Source organism: Phalaenopsis equestris, unplaced genomic scaffold (genome assembly GCF_001263595.1).
Source record: "Phalaenopsis equestris unplaced genomic scaffold, ASM126359v1 Scaffold000414, whole genome shotgun sequence".
Lineage (NCBI taxonomy): Eukaryota > Viridiplantae > Streptophyta > Magnoliopsida > Asparagales > Orchidaceae > Phalaenopsis > Phalaenopsis equestris.
In genome coordinates, this window is record NW_018164855.1 from 605,856 (window position 1) to 621,267 (window position 15,412).

The window sequence follows — 15,412 nt, forward strand, 5'->3', positions numbered from 1 at the left end:
CGGGCAGGGGGGTGACGACGCTAGGGTTCGCAATCTATTCACGTGCGATAGGGGGGGAGAGGAGGCATGCGTGAGTTTTTTATATATAATAATATATATAATATATTATATTATATAATAATAAATTATTATATTATTATAATTATCATTCGCGTATTATTCACCCATACACGTCCTCACGATGAAGTGGACGTCCTTCTTGGCTAAAATCGACGTTTCAGACGGACTGACGTGGTCCGTTTCGTCGTTCAGGGTCATTTGGAGTTTTTCGATAATCGGGCCCAAAATGATAATTCGCATATTTTCACCCCGCCTGCGAAGCCGTAGCGAAATGGACATCATTTATAGGTGAAATCGACGTTCCGGACACACTCACGTGGTCCATTTCGTCATCCGGGCTCATCTGGACAATTTCGCTGTCGAGCCAATTTAAGTTTATTTCGCGCGTGACGCGTCAAATAATATTCTTCGACCCGATCGAAGTCGTCCGACATGCTAAATGCCGACCGACCTTCGCCTAGGCGAAAATCAAAGCCTAATAGGGTGACCCTGGCTACGTGTCCCTCAACATGTGCCAAAAAGCCAAAAAAGTCTTGGGTGGGTGTCTGAACTATCAGATGTTACGGACAAACCGTAAGCTATCCTGTGTCATGCAGGTGGACACCCTACACTCGTGACATTAAAAATTGATGCAACACTTGGCGCTAAGGATTTTATAAAATTTTATATATTTTTTTCTGTTCATGTATGCACCCCTATATATTTGATGCTGTGGACGGATATTATTTTAATGCTCTGGACTATTTCACTTATTATTATTATTATTCTTAATGTAATTTAAAAAAGTAGTTTTTAGATGGAGGAGCTCATGAGCTGTCAAATGGCACATCTTTGAACCATAGGTGGAACTTCAAATTGTGAAACTTGAGGAATTGTTAGATATGTTTTCCTTTATCAGCACTACTTTTTAGTAAGCTGAAAAAAGGAGTTTTCATTCTTTCTGTTTCTTCTCGATAACTTTTTTTTTGAGTTATCTTGGACAACATTATAGCTCTTACACTAGAAGCAATAAAGTAGTTAAAGTTATATGAATCACAATCATTTTGATGGAATTTTCTTTGATTACGATCGTAGGCATTTGATTTTAAAAGTATAGTTATTTTTTTGTTGCTGTTGTAGAGGCAATTTACATATTAAACCTTTTAATTTTTACCATCAGATTTTCCGTTGAATGTTAAGGATGATTATGGACAAATTGAACATGATGATGTTGTGTACTAGTCTCAGTTTAGATTTAGTTTGCTCTATTGTAGGGGAAAGTGAAAGATATTGAACTGAAAGGGCACACAGATAGTGTTGATCAACTGTGTTGGGACCCTAGGCATACTGATTTACTTGCGACAGCGGCAGGAGATAAAACTGTCCGTCTCTGGGATGCTCGAAGTAAGTGAACTACATTATTATACCCACCCTTTGTTAATAGGTTGTGTTTTGGTTATCTTAATATACTATGCTCTATGATAATGCTTAAAGAAATTGTCTTTTTTTTGCATTATGAACTCACACTGCATGTATGTGATGTTTAAAATTTCACATACTAACCTGTTGATGCAATAGTTTTAGTTGGTTTCATTGGTTCTATATGCATTATTATAATTAGTCCTAAGGTTAGTATAAGTTCATGATGTTAGGCCATTTATACATTGGCTCCCTAAGTTCCATTATTAAATTTAATTTTGTTTTCACTTGCATGTGTGAGCCTAGTGGGATTAAGGCTTTGTTGTTGTTATTTTTGTTGTGCATCTGTGGGCCTATATAAGCGCATATAAAATATTTAAAAAAAAGCTTCAAATCATTGCCAAGGTCATGCTCATAACTTATTTACTTGGGTATATAATGGATACATGTTTTGTTTTTTCCCTGTCATAGCCATCAAGCCTGGTTGATGCCTTATTTATTTAGGCGGATAATGAATAAATGTAGTATTCAATTATCTTCATTCTTATCCATCTAAAGCTCTTTATTCTTTTTTTTTTAAAAGTGTATAAAGAACCAGTATACTCAATTCATTATGCTTGTAAATTTGTCCAGAAAAGAAATATTTTCTAATTCCTAAATATTCATCTCTTAAAGGCTTATGTTTTAGACTAACTTCTGATTCTCTAGGTGGAAAATGCTCTCAACAGGCTGAACTCAGTGGAGAAAACATCAATATTACGTACAAACCTGATGGCACACACCTGGCTGTTGGAAACAAGGTAATTGAGATGACAAGTCTTGTTTAATATTTTTTCATGTAGTTTTAGTGATGTAAAAAATTAGAAGTCTGCTTCTACTCCAGCAGGGGAGAAAAGGGGAGCAAAGAGCAGGGAATATTTAAGCAGTGCACTAAATTGTACATAACATAAAATATTTTGAGGATTATTGAAGATAAATATCAAATTATGTGAATAGGGAATATATAATAAGTTTGTAATTTATGATAACACGTAGTAGAAGGAAAAAACTTCTCATGTTAGCTGTTTATCTCTTTGAAAAAAACAAAAAGCATAATATTTTATTTGAAAAATCAACCTGTAGATGCAGAAACAATCTAGACTTCAGAGGAATTCACGTTTGTTATTTTGTTATTTGGTTGTTTGTGTATGAGAAAAGAAACTCTCATAATCTTTTCTTTTCCAAGCATTGAAAAGGAGGATATAGAATGTTGTATTCATCTTGTATGGAACATATTGTTGATCTGGTTGGTCTAGCATGTATTTTTTTCTTCATTTTATTCCTGTGAAGAAGACAACTGGTATTGATATCTAGTTTAGGCGCGGTTAATGCTTTTGAGAGCTTATAACTAGTCTGAAATTGATTTTGTTTTTTTCCCTTCATCCACTTCATGTACTTTATCTACAAGGCCAATTCATTGCAAGTTGTTTTTTAGCGCTACATTCTTTCTCCTGATTTATGTTGTCAACAATTTTCATCCAGGTGTATATATTCTGTCATTTTCATTGACTGTAATATCTTTGCATGGCTTTAGCGCTACATTCTTTCTCCTGATTTATGTTGTCTACAATTTTTATCCAGGTGTATATATTCTGTCATTTTCATTGACTTTAATATCTTTGCATGGCTTTATTTCTTGCGTTTCAGTTACTTTTTTTTTGGCAATGTAGCTTCAATTAAATTATTTCTGAAAATGGGCTACAAACCGAGACTGGCCATGGACCCTACGCTGCTAGCTTCAGGCATTATTTATGTTTTGGGGGGTTGCATATACTTTATTATGTTATTAAATTTTTTCATAGCTCCATTTTTGTGAGGTTAAGAGTGTGTTTGGGGAGGCGGTGCGGCGACACACCTCAATTTTTTCAGTTTAGCAAAACTACGTTTTTGTCTGCGTTCTGAAAAGCTGCAGCTGAAAGCTGCGTTTTCCCACCACGCCTGATTATTTGTGATAGCTGCTAGAAAATTGCAGTATGAATTTTTCGAGAAAAAAAATTTGTAATAGCCACCGCAGTTTTTTTAATTGCAGTTTTTTCTTTAGCAACATCTCGGCTTCTTCAAACTGCTGCAGCTGCCCCAAACAGACCTTAAATAAACCAACAACTAAAAACAATTTCACCGATTTAAAAAGTTTAACTAAGTTTTATTTTGTTACTTTTGGTGCTTGATACTGCCACCATGACCCGACAAATTGGGTTGACCATACAACTGGTTTTAAGGTATTTGCAACAATCTGGATCACACTGCATAATCATTCAATTCTCATTAAAATGTAGTTAGAAGTGAGTGAAATTACTGTCTTACTATAATTTAAAAATGGATGCACTATTACTTTAGGCTCTGTTTACTTGTTTGTATTATTGGGGTAATCCAAAGCAAGTGTAGGATTTGCAAATTTTTAGCAACTGATTGGAGGAAAGAGAATTGTGGTGTAAGATTTTGTGCATTTGAAACACACCCTTTAGTTCATATTAAGTGATTTTAAAACAAAGCCGGTTTGGCTCATTTTAAAATTCATCGTACAAGTTCTCTTCATGTCGCTGCCGCGACCACCGTTTGTCTCCACTCGTTGTTGCTTCTGTCATCACTCGTTGCCTATAACTCGCGCCATCATGCCAGTGATGCCTGCCATTAGCTATCACCTGCTGCCTGCCGGTTGCCTCATCATCGTTGGGTTTTATATTGAAGTTATTTTACTTTATTTTACCTACAAACAAACAACTTTAAAACCGTCAAAATATATCTCATTTTAATTGCACTACTTTTTTTACGCAAACCAAATTACCCTTTATAAGATTTGAAGTGACTGCTTTATCCATCTTGAGAGGTTTAATATAATACATTTGTGAGCTTGGAAAGTTTTTGTATTTGGTTTGGGTATTACGATTTGACCTTGGAGCTTGGAATTACTTAGACAAGATCAAATCGTCGGACGATAGAGTCACGCCAGTCTAACTTTTACAATAATTCAAAATTTAATCTAGACAGTTAAGTGCTACTAAACATTAATATTTCTAAATCACATCCAATTCACATATATGAAGAAAATCAAATCAAGTTCATACAATAATTTTCTTAAATATGAAATTTTAAAACAAGCCACAATACCTTTTATTTATTTTTCAGTGGCTCATTTTCTTATGTAAATAAATTTTCTCTCATCTGTCATTTAGTTTAGTGGATTTTTTTTTGTAAGAAGCAGTTATATAAAATGATATAATATATATCAACTTACTGAATAATTACTGTTCTACTGTGTACTGAATTTTTAAGCACTTGCCCTGATATGCATGCTGTTAAAAAAATGACTAAATATTAAAATTTAATTTTATTAAAAATTTTAGGCTTCTATATTTTATTTAAGTCATCTTAGGGACACACTCTAAAATATTATACTAATTAGGATACATCTATTTCTATTTTCTTTTTTTATTTTTGTTTTAAACATTTTTCTTTTCATTTTTGTGCATTTGTGTAGTAGCGTCCCTAACTAGTACCATAAGGGTGCCATTCTTGTGATTGATTTATACATTTCTTTTATTTGATTTTCATCTAATTTCTTCAATTATTGAAACATATGTTAAAGTTTTAGTGTGAATATAATAAATGAAATGTTTATTTTTTAATTTTAAACATTCATTTAATTTTATCTATACTATCATGGTCAACTCTTGGCAAATTATGAATGTATTTTAAAAATAATAAAAAAAAAAATTAGTACAGGTAGATAGTAATTACTCACCTGTTTCACTTTATAATATGATTCCTTGATAAACTTTGTTGACTTTCTTTTCCACGACTTCAATTTAACTTTGATCAAATCACCTAATCATAAAATTAAAGGTGTTATTTCTAGAAAATAACATTTAATTCTTCTTATTATACTTTAATTTATGTATCTTATAAATTTTGCATTCCTCAGTTTTTTTTTCTTCATTTGCTCAATCAATGATCATTCCAATTGCTCAATCTATAATTACTAATACCAAATCTACTATTGTCTTCCAATCAAATTATGAAATGTTTCTTCAATTTATACTTGCTCTAGATTTGTGTATCTAAAAAAAATTAAAAGAGTTACGATTAAAACTTTTACTTTAATCCGTCTTTTTTCTTCTTGCAAAATCAATAATTTTGATCTCTTCTAATTTTTCGATTCAAATATTATTTATTCTTTGATTTGTGACATTATCATGTAAAACCTAATATTAATATTTAATAATTTTTTTTTCAAGATAATTAGTTTTGAAACAAATAGAAATATCATTTACTTCAATTGTTATTGGTTTGGGCTGTTTGGCTCGTTGGCTGTCTCTTTCCCGCACATTAGATGTTGCAGTTGCCTCTTCTCCTTTGTCTCACTCGTACATTGCACTCGACACCGCACATGACGTTCATCTTGCATGAAATTACGATTGCTTCATGTGCACCAAACTCTAATTAGGGTTGATATTAGAGTTAACACAAATCAAAATAGAAAAATAAATATTATTATTGAAAGCAGATAGGGAGTAGCAACTAACACACTTGAAAGAAAAAATACAACGACACGAAACCCAAAATTTGAAATAGCAACGAATACGACATAAATACTCAAACTAAAGTGGGATCTTGGGGTTGTGTTGGTGATCGACAAGGGTTGGAAGGTGGCGGTAACAAAGAGGAGGGGCCGAACAACTGCGAATTGAAACCCAAAATTTGAAATAGCAACGAATACGACATGAATACTCAAACTAAAGTGGGATATTGGGGTTGTGTTGGTGATCGACAAGGGTTTGGAAGGTGGCGGTAGCAAAGAGGAGGGGCCGGACAACTGCGAATCCCAGCTTGCAAGGGCAGTCTTGGGTTACGACAACAAGGGAGGAGGACATTGGCAGTGAAGGGGAGGAGTTGCTGAAATGACAACAATCTGGAATGAGAGAAACACCTGAACAGGTGGCTGGAACGACAAAAAATGATCAGGAACGACTATTTTCGGGTGACAACAATGAGCATGAATGATTGTGGCAGCTGCCGGGAAGGCTTGAGACTGCGAAACAACAAAGGAGGGTTGTCATGGGGGTGTGACAGCGAGAAAGATGGCTTGATGGCGATGAACTGTAGGAAAAGCAATAAAGAGATCGTTGTCAGGGCAGCTGCAGCGAGGAGGAAGGCGTGGTAGTGAAGCCAGATGGATGCAGGAAGGGATAGGGAAGATAATCACCACCTGGAGACCAAGGTACAATCGAAGCACCACCTGAAATCCTATGATACAATCGATGCAGGAAAAAGGAGGGGCTGACAACTGCGATCCAGCTTGCAAGGGCAGTCTTGGGTTACGACAACAAGGGAGGAGGACATTGGCAGTGAAGGGGAGGAGTTGCTGAAATGACAACAATCTGGAATTAGAGAAACACTTGACCAGGTGGCTGGAACGACAAAAAAGGTCGGGAACGACTATTTCGGGCGACAACAATGAGCATGAATGATAGTGGCAGCTGCCAGGAAGACGTGAGACTGCGGGACAACCAAAGAAGGGTTGTCATGGGGTGTGAAAGCGAGAAGGATGGCTTGATCGCGATAAAATGCAGAAAAAAAAACAATAAAGAGATTGGTGTCGAGGCAGCTGCAGCGAGGAGGAAGGCGTGATAGCGAAGCCAGATAGATGCAGGAAGGGATAAGGAAGATAATCACCACCTGGAGACCAAGATACAACCGAAACACCACATGAAATCCTATGATAAAACCCTCAAAGAGAAGAAGAGATACAATGACTTTCTCGATATAAAACACATGAAAAATTGCTTAAACACGTATAAATAATAAATATATAGTCCTGGGGTAAAGAAGAGTGGCCCCAATTTCAAATAGGAGGGAAATTCACAAAGAGAAAGTGTCGACTGACCCTCCTGGACCGTTTTGAGCCAAAAAAATCCCGCATCATTGTAGCAGGGATTGCAGATAGCACTCAGCAGGATCGGCTCTCAACAATATAGTAGTAAGGCTTACATCATTTAGGGGATGGAGTTGCGGAATAATGCTTTGTAAGAAGCTCTTGCGTTAGTCTCTCGGGCTTGAAAGAGCTTCGACCTCATTTGTCAAAGCTTCTGTTTTTTCGTAGTGGTTAGGTCAACTCCATTAAAGGTATCAGAAATGACATAATTTCCAAGCAAGTCATTTTTGCAGGCATGAACATTCCAAAACACAATCATATAAAATAAATATTCATTTTCTCTAGGCACAACCTGAGTTGAAATTGTATAACGATGTATATTCTCACGAGCCAAATCCCGAATATGTAAATCTATAATCTGCTCCTCCCACTTGTATTCTACTGGATGTGTCAGATAAATAAGTATGTCAGGTGGAATCAACATTGGGATGAAATATATGGCAGACTAGGGCCATACTGAATGGTAAACACTAAGGAGATGCATCTTCTTCTTTTCTCTAAAAGGACCTTGATCCCATTGTAGAATGTTCTTTCTTGCCAAGCTCCTAAGGCAATTTCTAACACTGTGGTTCATCCATTTTGCCGAATCAGCTTTCGGTGGGTATACCGTTGAACTGATATTAATACCAAAATGACTCTACCGTCTTCCAAAACTAACTCAAAATTTTCTCATCTCTAATTAATTGGACCTCCCTCAGTAGGTGCAACTCAGGAGGTAGACTGTATATATAAAAAGGCTGAAATATTCTTATCTGAAATTGCTCTTTATCTAGTATCGACTCATCAAACTCATATCCGATTTAGTCCTCCAATGTCAATATTGTTGATGCTTCTTTGAAAGCCTGCAAAAATGTAGTTCGAGGTATTACAATTTCATACTCTGCGTGAACACCCATTTTATTAGACTCACTATCTTTTAAAACAATTACTGTCAACTTAGTTGGAATCTCTCTCATGGGTTCAACTAGATTGACGCGTCTCTTCCTCATTGACTAGTGGCTGGTACTCTTCTTTTGTGTCATCACTCTCTTCCGTGTCTACTGTGTCTTTATCCATTTCATTAACCACTCTTTGATCCATAAAGTATTGTTCCCCTGATTGTACAATTTGATTCAATATGCCCAGATCTGTGACACTTAAAACACTTTTTTGACTTAGACATATTTAAGAATACTGGCGTGCTCTATTTGTTCCTTACTTCGAATCAGTTTCTCCTCCGGCGGGGTCTACTTGGATGTTTCCCTATATACTCTTGACATAAGATCCTGGGGTTGAACCTTGCATGCAAGTTGTGGTGGTCGCCTGATGTTGTGGTCTTCAATTTTGAAGCTGGTGTTTGAACATTCAGTCTGTAGTGAGCTGGTAGGTACTAGCACTATGTCTCTCGTTTTGTCTTGAACTAAATAGTGATCTTGCATTTTCCCTCACGCTGGCGTAGATGTTTCAAATTTTGCTTCCAAAATAATTCACTCCTCTTAAACTTACTGGTGTTTAGTTTTGCCATTTTGTCCGGTGGGACATCGTTGTACTCAAAGAAAAAGTCTTTGATCTGAAGCCACCCAAATTTTTCTGGATCCAAGTGACCGTTAAAATGTGGTAAATCAACTGTTATCTCAAAATCCTGGCTTCTTAGATACATCAAGTCAATTTTTTTGAGTAGAGCCTCTTCATCTCTGTAATCTCTAATATGTATTTCATCTCTTTATCCTCTAATAGACAATTCACCTTTGTAATCGATTAAAGTTCTTGTGATCCCATTGGATGATCTACTTTCCTCAATTTTATCAAGCTATTGTAGCACTCGACGGAGTTGTCGATGTATATCTTTCATAGTAAACTTTTGATTGACATCTGACACTTGTCTCGGTGGTGGCGTGGTTAGGAGTTGGGGTTTGGGTATGTGGAAGAGGCTGCATAGGGATGATATAGGGTGTATGGATGATTTGAGTGGAAAGGAGGGGAAAATTTTGTCTGGGGACATGGACATAGGTTTGGGTTTGGCAGGTATTAGAAACTTAGGATAGGATTAGGGTTTGATTCGCTCTGATACTAAATAATACCTGAGTTAACCCCAATTGAAAAACAAAAAAATATTACTGAAAGCAAATAGAGACAGTTACAACAAACACACTTGAAAAGAAAAATACAATGATACGACACCCAAAAATCTTAAATAGTAACAGACACAACACAAACACTCAAACTAGGGTGAGATCTCAGGATGGTGTTGGTTGTGGTGATTTAGGAGGGTTTGGAAGGTGGCGATAACGAAGAGGAGGGGATGGACAACAACGAACCCGCTTAAAAAGACAATCATGGATTGCAGCAGCAAGTGGGAGGACGTTAGCAGCTAAGGGGAGGAGTTGCGGAAAAGGCAGCAAATTGAAATGAGAGAAACAAATGACCTGGTGGCTGGAACTGAAAATACAGTAAGGAACGGTTGCTTCTTGTTGGCGGCAACAAGCGGGAATGACAGCGGCAGTAGCAGGGCAGGCGTTGAACTGTTGGATAGCCAAAGGAAGACCGTCCTGGGGCTGGAGGACTACTTAACGACTAGGAACTGCAGAAAAATAAAAAATAGTACTGCTGTCGGGGCAGTTGTAATGAGAAGGAAGGTGTGGTAGTGAAGCGAGAGGGATGCGACAAGGGATACGGAAGATAATCAACACATGGAGATCAAGATACAACCGAAGCACCATCTGAAACTTTATGATTCAACACTGACAGGGACGAAGTGATGCTAGTGGCTGTCCCAATACAAACAAATGAAAAATGGCATAAACATGCAAAATTAACAAATATATAGTCCTAGGGTAAAGATAGTGGGCCCCGTTTCAAATAGGAGGGAAATCCACGAAGAGGAAATTTCGACCGACCCTCTTGGACAAGTTCGAGCCAAAAAAATTCGTGGCATAGTAGCAAGGATTGCAGACAGCTCCCCACGGGATTGGCTCCCTGCGGTACTGTAGCAAGCTTTTGGATTGAGGAACCTGCGAAACCCTTGGGTCCGCGCAGAATCCCATGGAATCCTTCGGAAACGGGATCACTCCTGCGTCAATCAGTTCTTCCACTTATATTGTCTGTTACATGGAGAAATTGCATTCTGAGTTCTAAAATACACTAATATCAATGTGATTAAGCTAGTTCTTTCTCAAAGCCTAGTCTAGCTCTGCAAAGAAAGCGTAAGCTGGAAAGAAATATTTTTTGGCTTTAAATGGAAATGTCTTGTCATAGCTTTAATAATATATTCTAGTCAATATATTTTCTTGGGAATTTCTTTTGATTTTTGTTTTGCATTATTTGTCTCTTTTTAACACCGAAAATTTTACTGCCACGATGGAAGCTCTTCTTTTATTATGTCTGATTGATGCTGTTTTGTTGCAGGAGGATGAATTAACAATATTGGATGTTAGGAAGTTCAAGCCAATTCACAGGCGAAAGTTCAATTATGAGGTGATCTTCTTTTAAAGTTTTCTTTCTTTGTGATTTTTTTGAATTAGTTTGCTTAAATATGCTGTTATGCTTCTAAACAGTTATTTTCTGTGGGTGTGCTTTTTTCTTAGCTTGGTTTACCTGGAGTTTTTGAAATTATTTAGACGTAGATGTTTCATTTCTGTTTGATTTTCTGCGCAATGGTTCAAGATCTTTAGATATGTTTAATCATTCTTTTTTAATTAAGACTTAAAAGGCTTGGTTTCTTTCTTTAAGAAACTGAGAATGCTTTCTATGTTTGACCTGCTCACAGGTAAATGAGATTGCATGGAATACAACTGGAGAGCTATTTTTTCTTACAACCGGAAATGGTGACAATTTTGTGCATTTCTTATTTTTCTTGAAGAATGCAATTAATAACATTATTGATAAAATGGAAATATTTATCAGATTTAGTACGCAAGTCTCTTTCTTAAATTTTCTTAGTTGGCATGGTAGCATTTTTCAGGAACTGTTGAGGTGCTTGCCTATCCATCTTTGAAGATTCTTCACACCTTAGTGGCTCACACAGCTGGTTGCTATTGTATTGCCATTGATCCAATGGGAAGGTACTTCTATATGTTTCGATATTAGGTACAAAATGTCATGTTGTCTATGATATAGAACAGAGAAAAAGCACAAAATCTTTGAAGTTCTGTGCTGATTTAGTTTTGAAGCCTTTTGGTTATATCTGAAAAGATCAGATTGTATTTTTTTAAAGCACCTGGTTTAGATTTGGTTGTTTAAATTTTTGCCCATTGGATGCTTCTTGATCTCAACTTGTACCCGACAACGTGTTCCGCTCCCTCACGGTTGTATCTTCTCTGTACCCTCATTTTGGCTAGGACATGAAGGCTATGCGGCCCTTGGGAATGATATATATAACTAAGAATAACACACACACACACTTTATATATATATATTCCGCTGGGGTTTCTTCTCCCTGTGGCATTTCCATGGAAAATCACGTTAACTCTTCTCCTCCCTGCTCTTCCCTTCGCTTCTCTTCGTTTCTCTTCCCCTCTTTTCCTCTTTGGTTTTGGTTTATGGCCTCGGGACGTTCCCACCATGCTCCTAAATCGTGTATGCTCTTGCAACTCTTCCATAACACTTTAGAGCTTGGTGTTGACACCGGTTTTCTCAAAAAAATATCCTATAAAAATGGTAAGCCTGCGCTCTTTCTCTCTGATGCTGAAGTTTCCGCATTAGCTTTATCCTTCCGGTTGACCCTAGCTGGTAAGTTCCTCTATGGAAACCCTAAACTCGATGCAATTCAAAAAGATTTTGAGCAAATGCGTCTCAAAGGGGAATGAAAGATTGGTAAACTGGATGGTAGGTATATTTTTATACAGTTATCAAATGATGAAGACTATGCTCATTTATTTGTGATGAAAATTTTACACAAATAGATAATCGTCACACTGAACCTCCGGATGAAAATTTTAAAATAGATAATCGTGTGATAAAAAATTTAAAATGGACTGTAGATTTTGATCCTCACACTGAACCTCCTACCATCCCTGTATGTTTGCGCTTCCCGGGTCTGAAATTCCATCTCTTCAATCATGAGCTCTTTTATTCCCTAGCTGCGATTTATGTTAAACCCCTGAAAACTGATATTCCTACATTTAATCTGAGTCGCCCTTTTGAAGTTAGAATTTTGATTGAACGAGACCTTATTTTACCCTTTCCGGAAGAGATCTGGATTGGATCGCAACACCAGGGTTTTTGACAACAGGTGGAGCTGGAACAATCTTACTGCTCTCACTACCGTATGTTTGGACACTCTCATTCTCAATGTCAACATCTTCACTCGCATTTAAAACCTCAGAGTAAAAATGTTTCTTGGTCCTCTGCCTCTATTCACACTTGCCCTTGCTCTACCCCGGAGTGAAACACACTATCTATTGAAAACATGGTTGAATCGCCACCCACTCTCCTTTCCACTCTCCCTCCTCTAAATGCCATTTCTACCTACATTGACACCTATAATCAACTTACTGATACCGGAGACCCCCGTGACAATACTGTCTCTACTTCTATAATTGATGTGATGCCGGATAGTTTTTTAGCTGGGTAACCTCTAACTCCATTGATAACAATGCTGAAGAAACTTTACTCACATAGGAAATTGTTCTGTCCGATCAACAAGAGGGCTTTGAAGTTCCTCATCTTCCTAAGGAAGCCTCAGGTATGTAAGACAAACTCTCTCTCAATGATACCACTACTGATCCGGGTGTGCTCTTGAAAGATGCAACTATAATTTTAGAAAATGAATGGAATATTCGACGAACCTATAACAAACGAGGGAAGAAAAAAAATGATTCCTTGCTACGCCACTCAAAAATATTGAGGGGAACACCACTCTTTTTTCAAAGGATAAATATCATTCGGGTGGAGAACAACACACCTTTACTAAATCTAGGAAGGGCGGGCCGATTCATAATGTTTGATTTTATGGTGTGAAATATTAGGGGAGTGGCGGACCCCCACTCCCTTAATAGGCTCAAACATTTATATTTGGCCCATAAGCTCTCTATTTTTGCTATGCTTAAACCACTTGTCTCAGTCAATAGAGACAATATTCTGAGGGAATTCGAATGCTACAATGATTATTGTAATTCCAATAATAAGATTTGGGTTTTTTGGAAACCTAACATTACCTTATCTATTGCTCAAGTTGATGATCAATTCGTTCTTGTTTCTTTTAAAATGGAGGATTTGGGATACTTTTGTGTATACCGGATGTTCCTTGTATCATAAACTTGCTCTCTGGTCTCAATTAGCTGCTATTGGAGATACTTTGTCTGATAGTTGGTTTGTAGGTGGAGATTTTAACATGGTCATGAACCTTTTGAAAAGAAGGGTGGTGGTAAATGTGATATCTCTCTTATAAGTAGATTTTGTTATAAGCTTACTGATGTAGGTCTTTAAGATCTGGGCTATTCTAGTAATCCATTTACTTGGAGGAGAGGGCTCATTTTTCAGAGGCTAAACCGATTCTTGGGTAATTGTTTCTTGCTTAATTAGTACAATATTTCACAAGTGCAACATCTAAATCATACAGTTTCTGTTCATAATCCAATTCTGTTATCTTTGGCTTTCTTAGCACCCCTACCAAATATAAATTCAGATTTTTAAATATTTGAATTTCTCATGGCACTTTTCTTAGTCCCGTTTGTCAGGCATGAAATTTCAATGGGGCTGGAAGCACGTGGTACTTGCTTTGACAACTTCACAAAAAGGTTTCATCCCACCTTAGGGATTGAAATTGGTTAACTTTTGGTAACATACATCACAAGGTTACGGAGGCCAAACTTAAGGCTGATTTTTTGGAATCCCAGGTTTCTAATAATTTCGATGTTGCTGATGATTTAATTTCAACTCATAAGCACCTACTTGAGGCTATCAATATTGAGGAAAACTTTTTACAACAAAAAGCTAATGATATTTATTTTAAGGATAGGGATAGAAACACAACGAATTTTCATGCAATTATTAAACACAGGAGAAATCTGAATGCCAGACTCAGGATCAAAGACGCTAGCGGGGGTTGGATCACAGAGCCAATTGATATTGGTAATATGTAGTTCATTACTTCACTCTTTTATTTGATTCTACTTTGAAGCTTACTCCGGTTGATCACACTCTCTTTCTTGAGGAGAACCAGTACATTTCCAAGCTCTCTTTGTGCTACCCTCCTTCTGAGGATGAAATTCAGAATGCTTTCTAGGATATCAATGAAAATAAGGCTGCAGGGGCTCGATTGTTTATCTTCTAAGTTTTATGTTAAATGCTGTCCTATTATTAAGAGATAAGTCACTCTCGCTATTCAAAGCATTTTCACTAGAGAAAACCCTTGCAAATTTTTTTGTTCTTCTCTTATTGTTCTAATAGCTAAAGGTGACCAAAAATGCAGTTAAGAAATATTATCTTCAAGGAATTTCAAAGGGTAGGACTTTTCAATGAGATCAGATGTCCAGAATGCTTTCTAGGATATCAATGAAAATAAGGCTGCAGGGGCCCGATTGTTTATCTTCTAAGTTTTATGTTAAATGCTGTCCTATTATTAAGAGATAAGTCACTCTCGCTATTCAAAGCATTTTCACTAGAGAAAACCCTTGCAAATTTTTTTGTTCTTCTCTTATTGTTCTAATAGCTAAAGGTGACCAAAAATGCAGTTGGGATCGTTTTAGGCCTATTTGGCAAACCTCTGTCATTTCCAAAGTTATCAGTAAAATTATGGTTGGCAGGTTGCAACCTCACTTATCTACTTTTATCTCTCCTCAACAATCTGCCTTCATCAAATGTAGAGATATTACTGATAACATCTTGTTAGCTCAGGAATTCATTGAAGATTTAGATAAGAAATGCAGGGGTGGCAATATGGTGATGAAACTTGATATAAAAAATGCTTTTGACACAATCAATTGAGATTTTATCCTAGATGTCTTGCTTGCAAAATTTTTCCATATGGATTTCTGTTTGCTTATTAAAAGGTGGCTTCAAAAC

General features: G+C 36.7%; 1 protein-coding gene across 1 annotated transcript in view; it reads left to right on the forward strand.

The window, feature by feature from the left end:
- LOC110027135 (THO complex subunit 3) overlaps positions 1 to 15,412 on the forward strand; it is a 47,635-nt gene that overhangs the window by 5,708 nt on the left and 26,515 nt on the right. Inside the window, exons 3-7 of the mRNA XM_020728438.1 lie at positions 1,314 to 1,443; positions 2,167 to 2,258; positions 10,814 to 10,882; positions 11,175 to 11,232; positions 11,370 to 11,469. Of these exons, the coding sequence (XP_020584097.1) occupies positions 1,314 to 1,443; positions 2,167 to 2,258; positions 10,814 to 10,882; positions 11,175 to 11,232; positions 11,370 to 11,469 (449 nt within the window). The remainder of the gene's footprint in view (positions 1 to 1,313; positions 1,444 to 2,166; positions 2,259 to 10,813; positions 10,883 to 11,174; positions 11,233 to 11,369; positions 11,470 to 15,412) is intronic.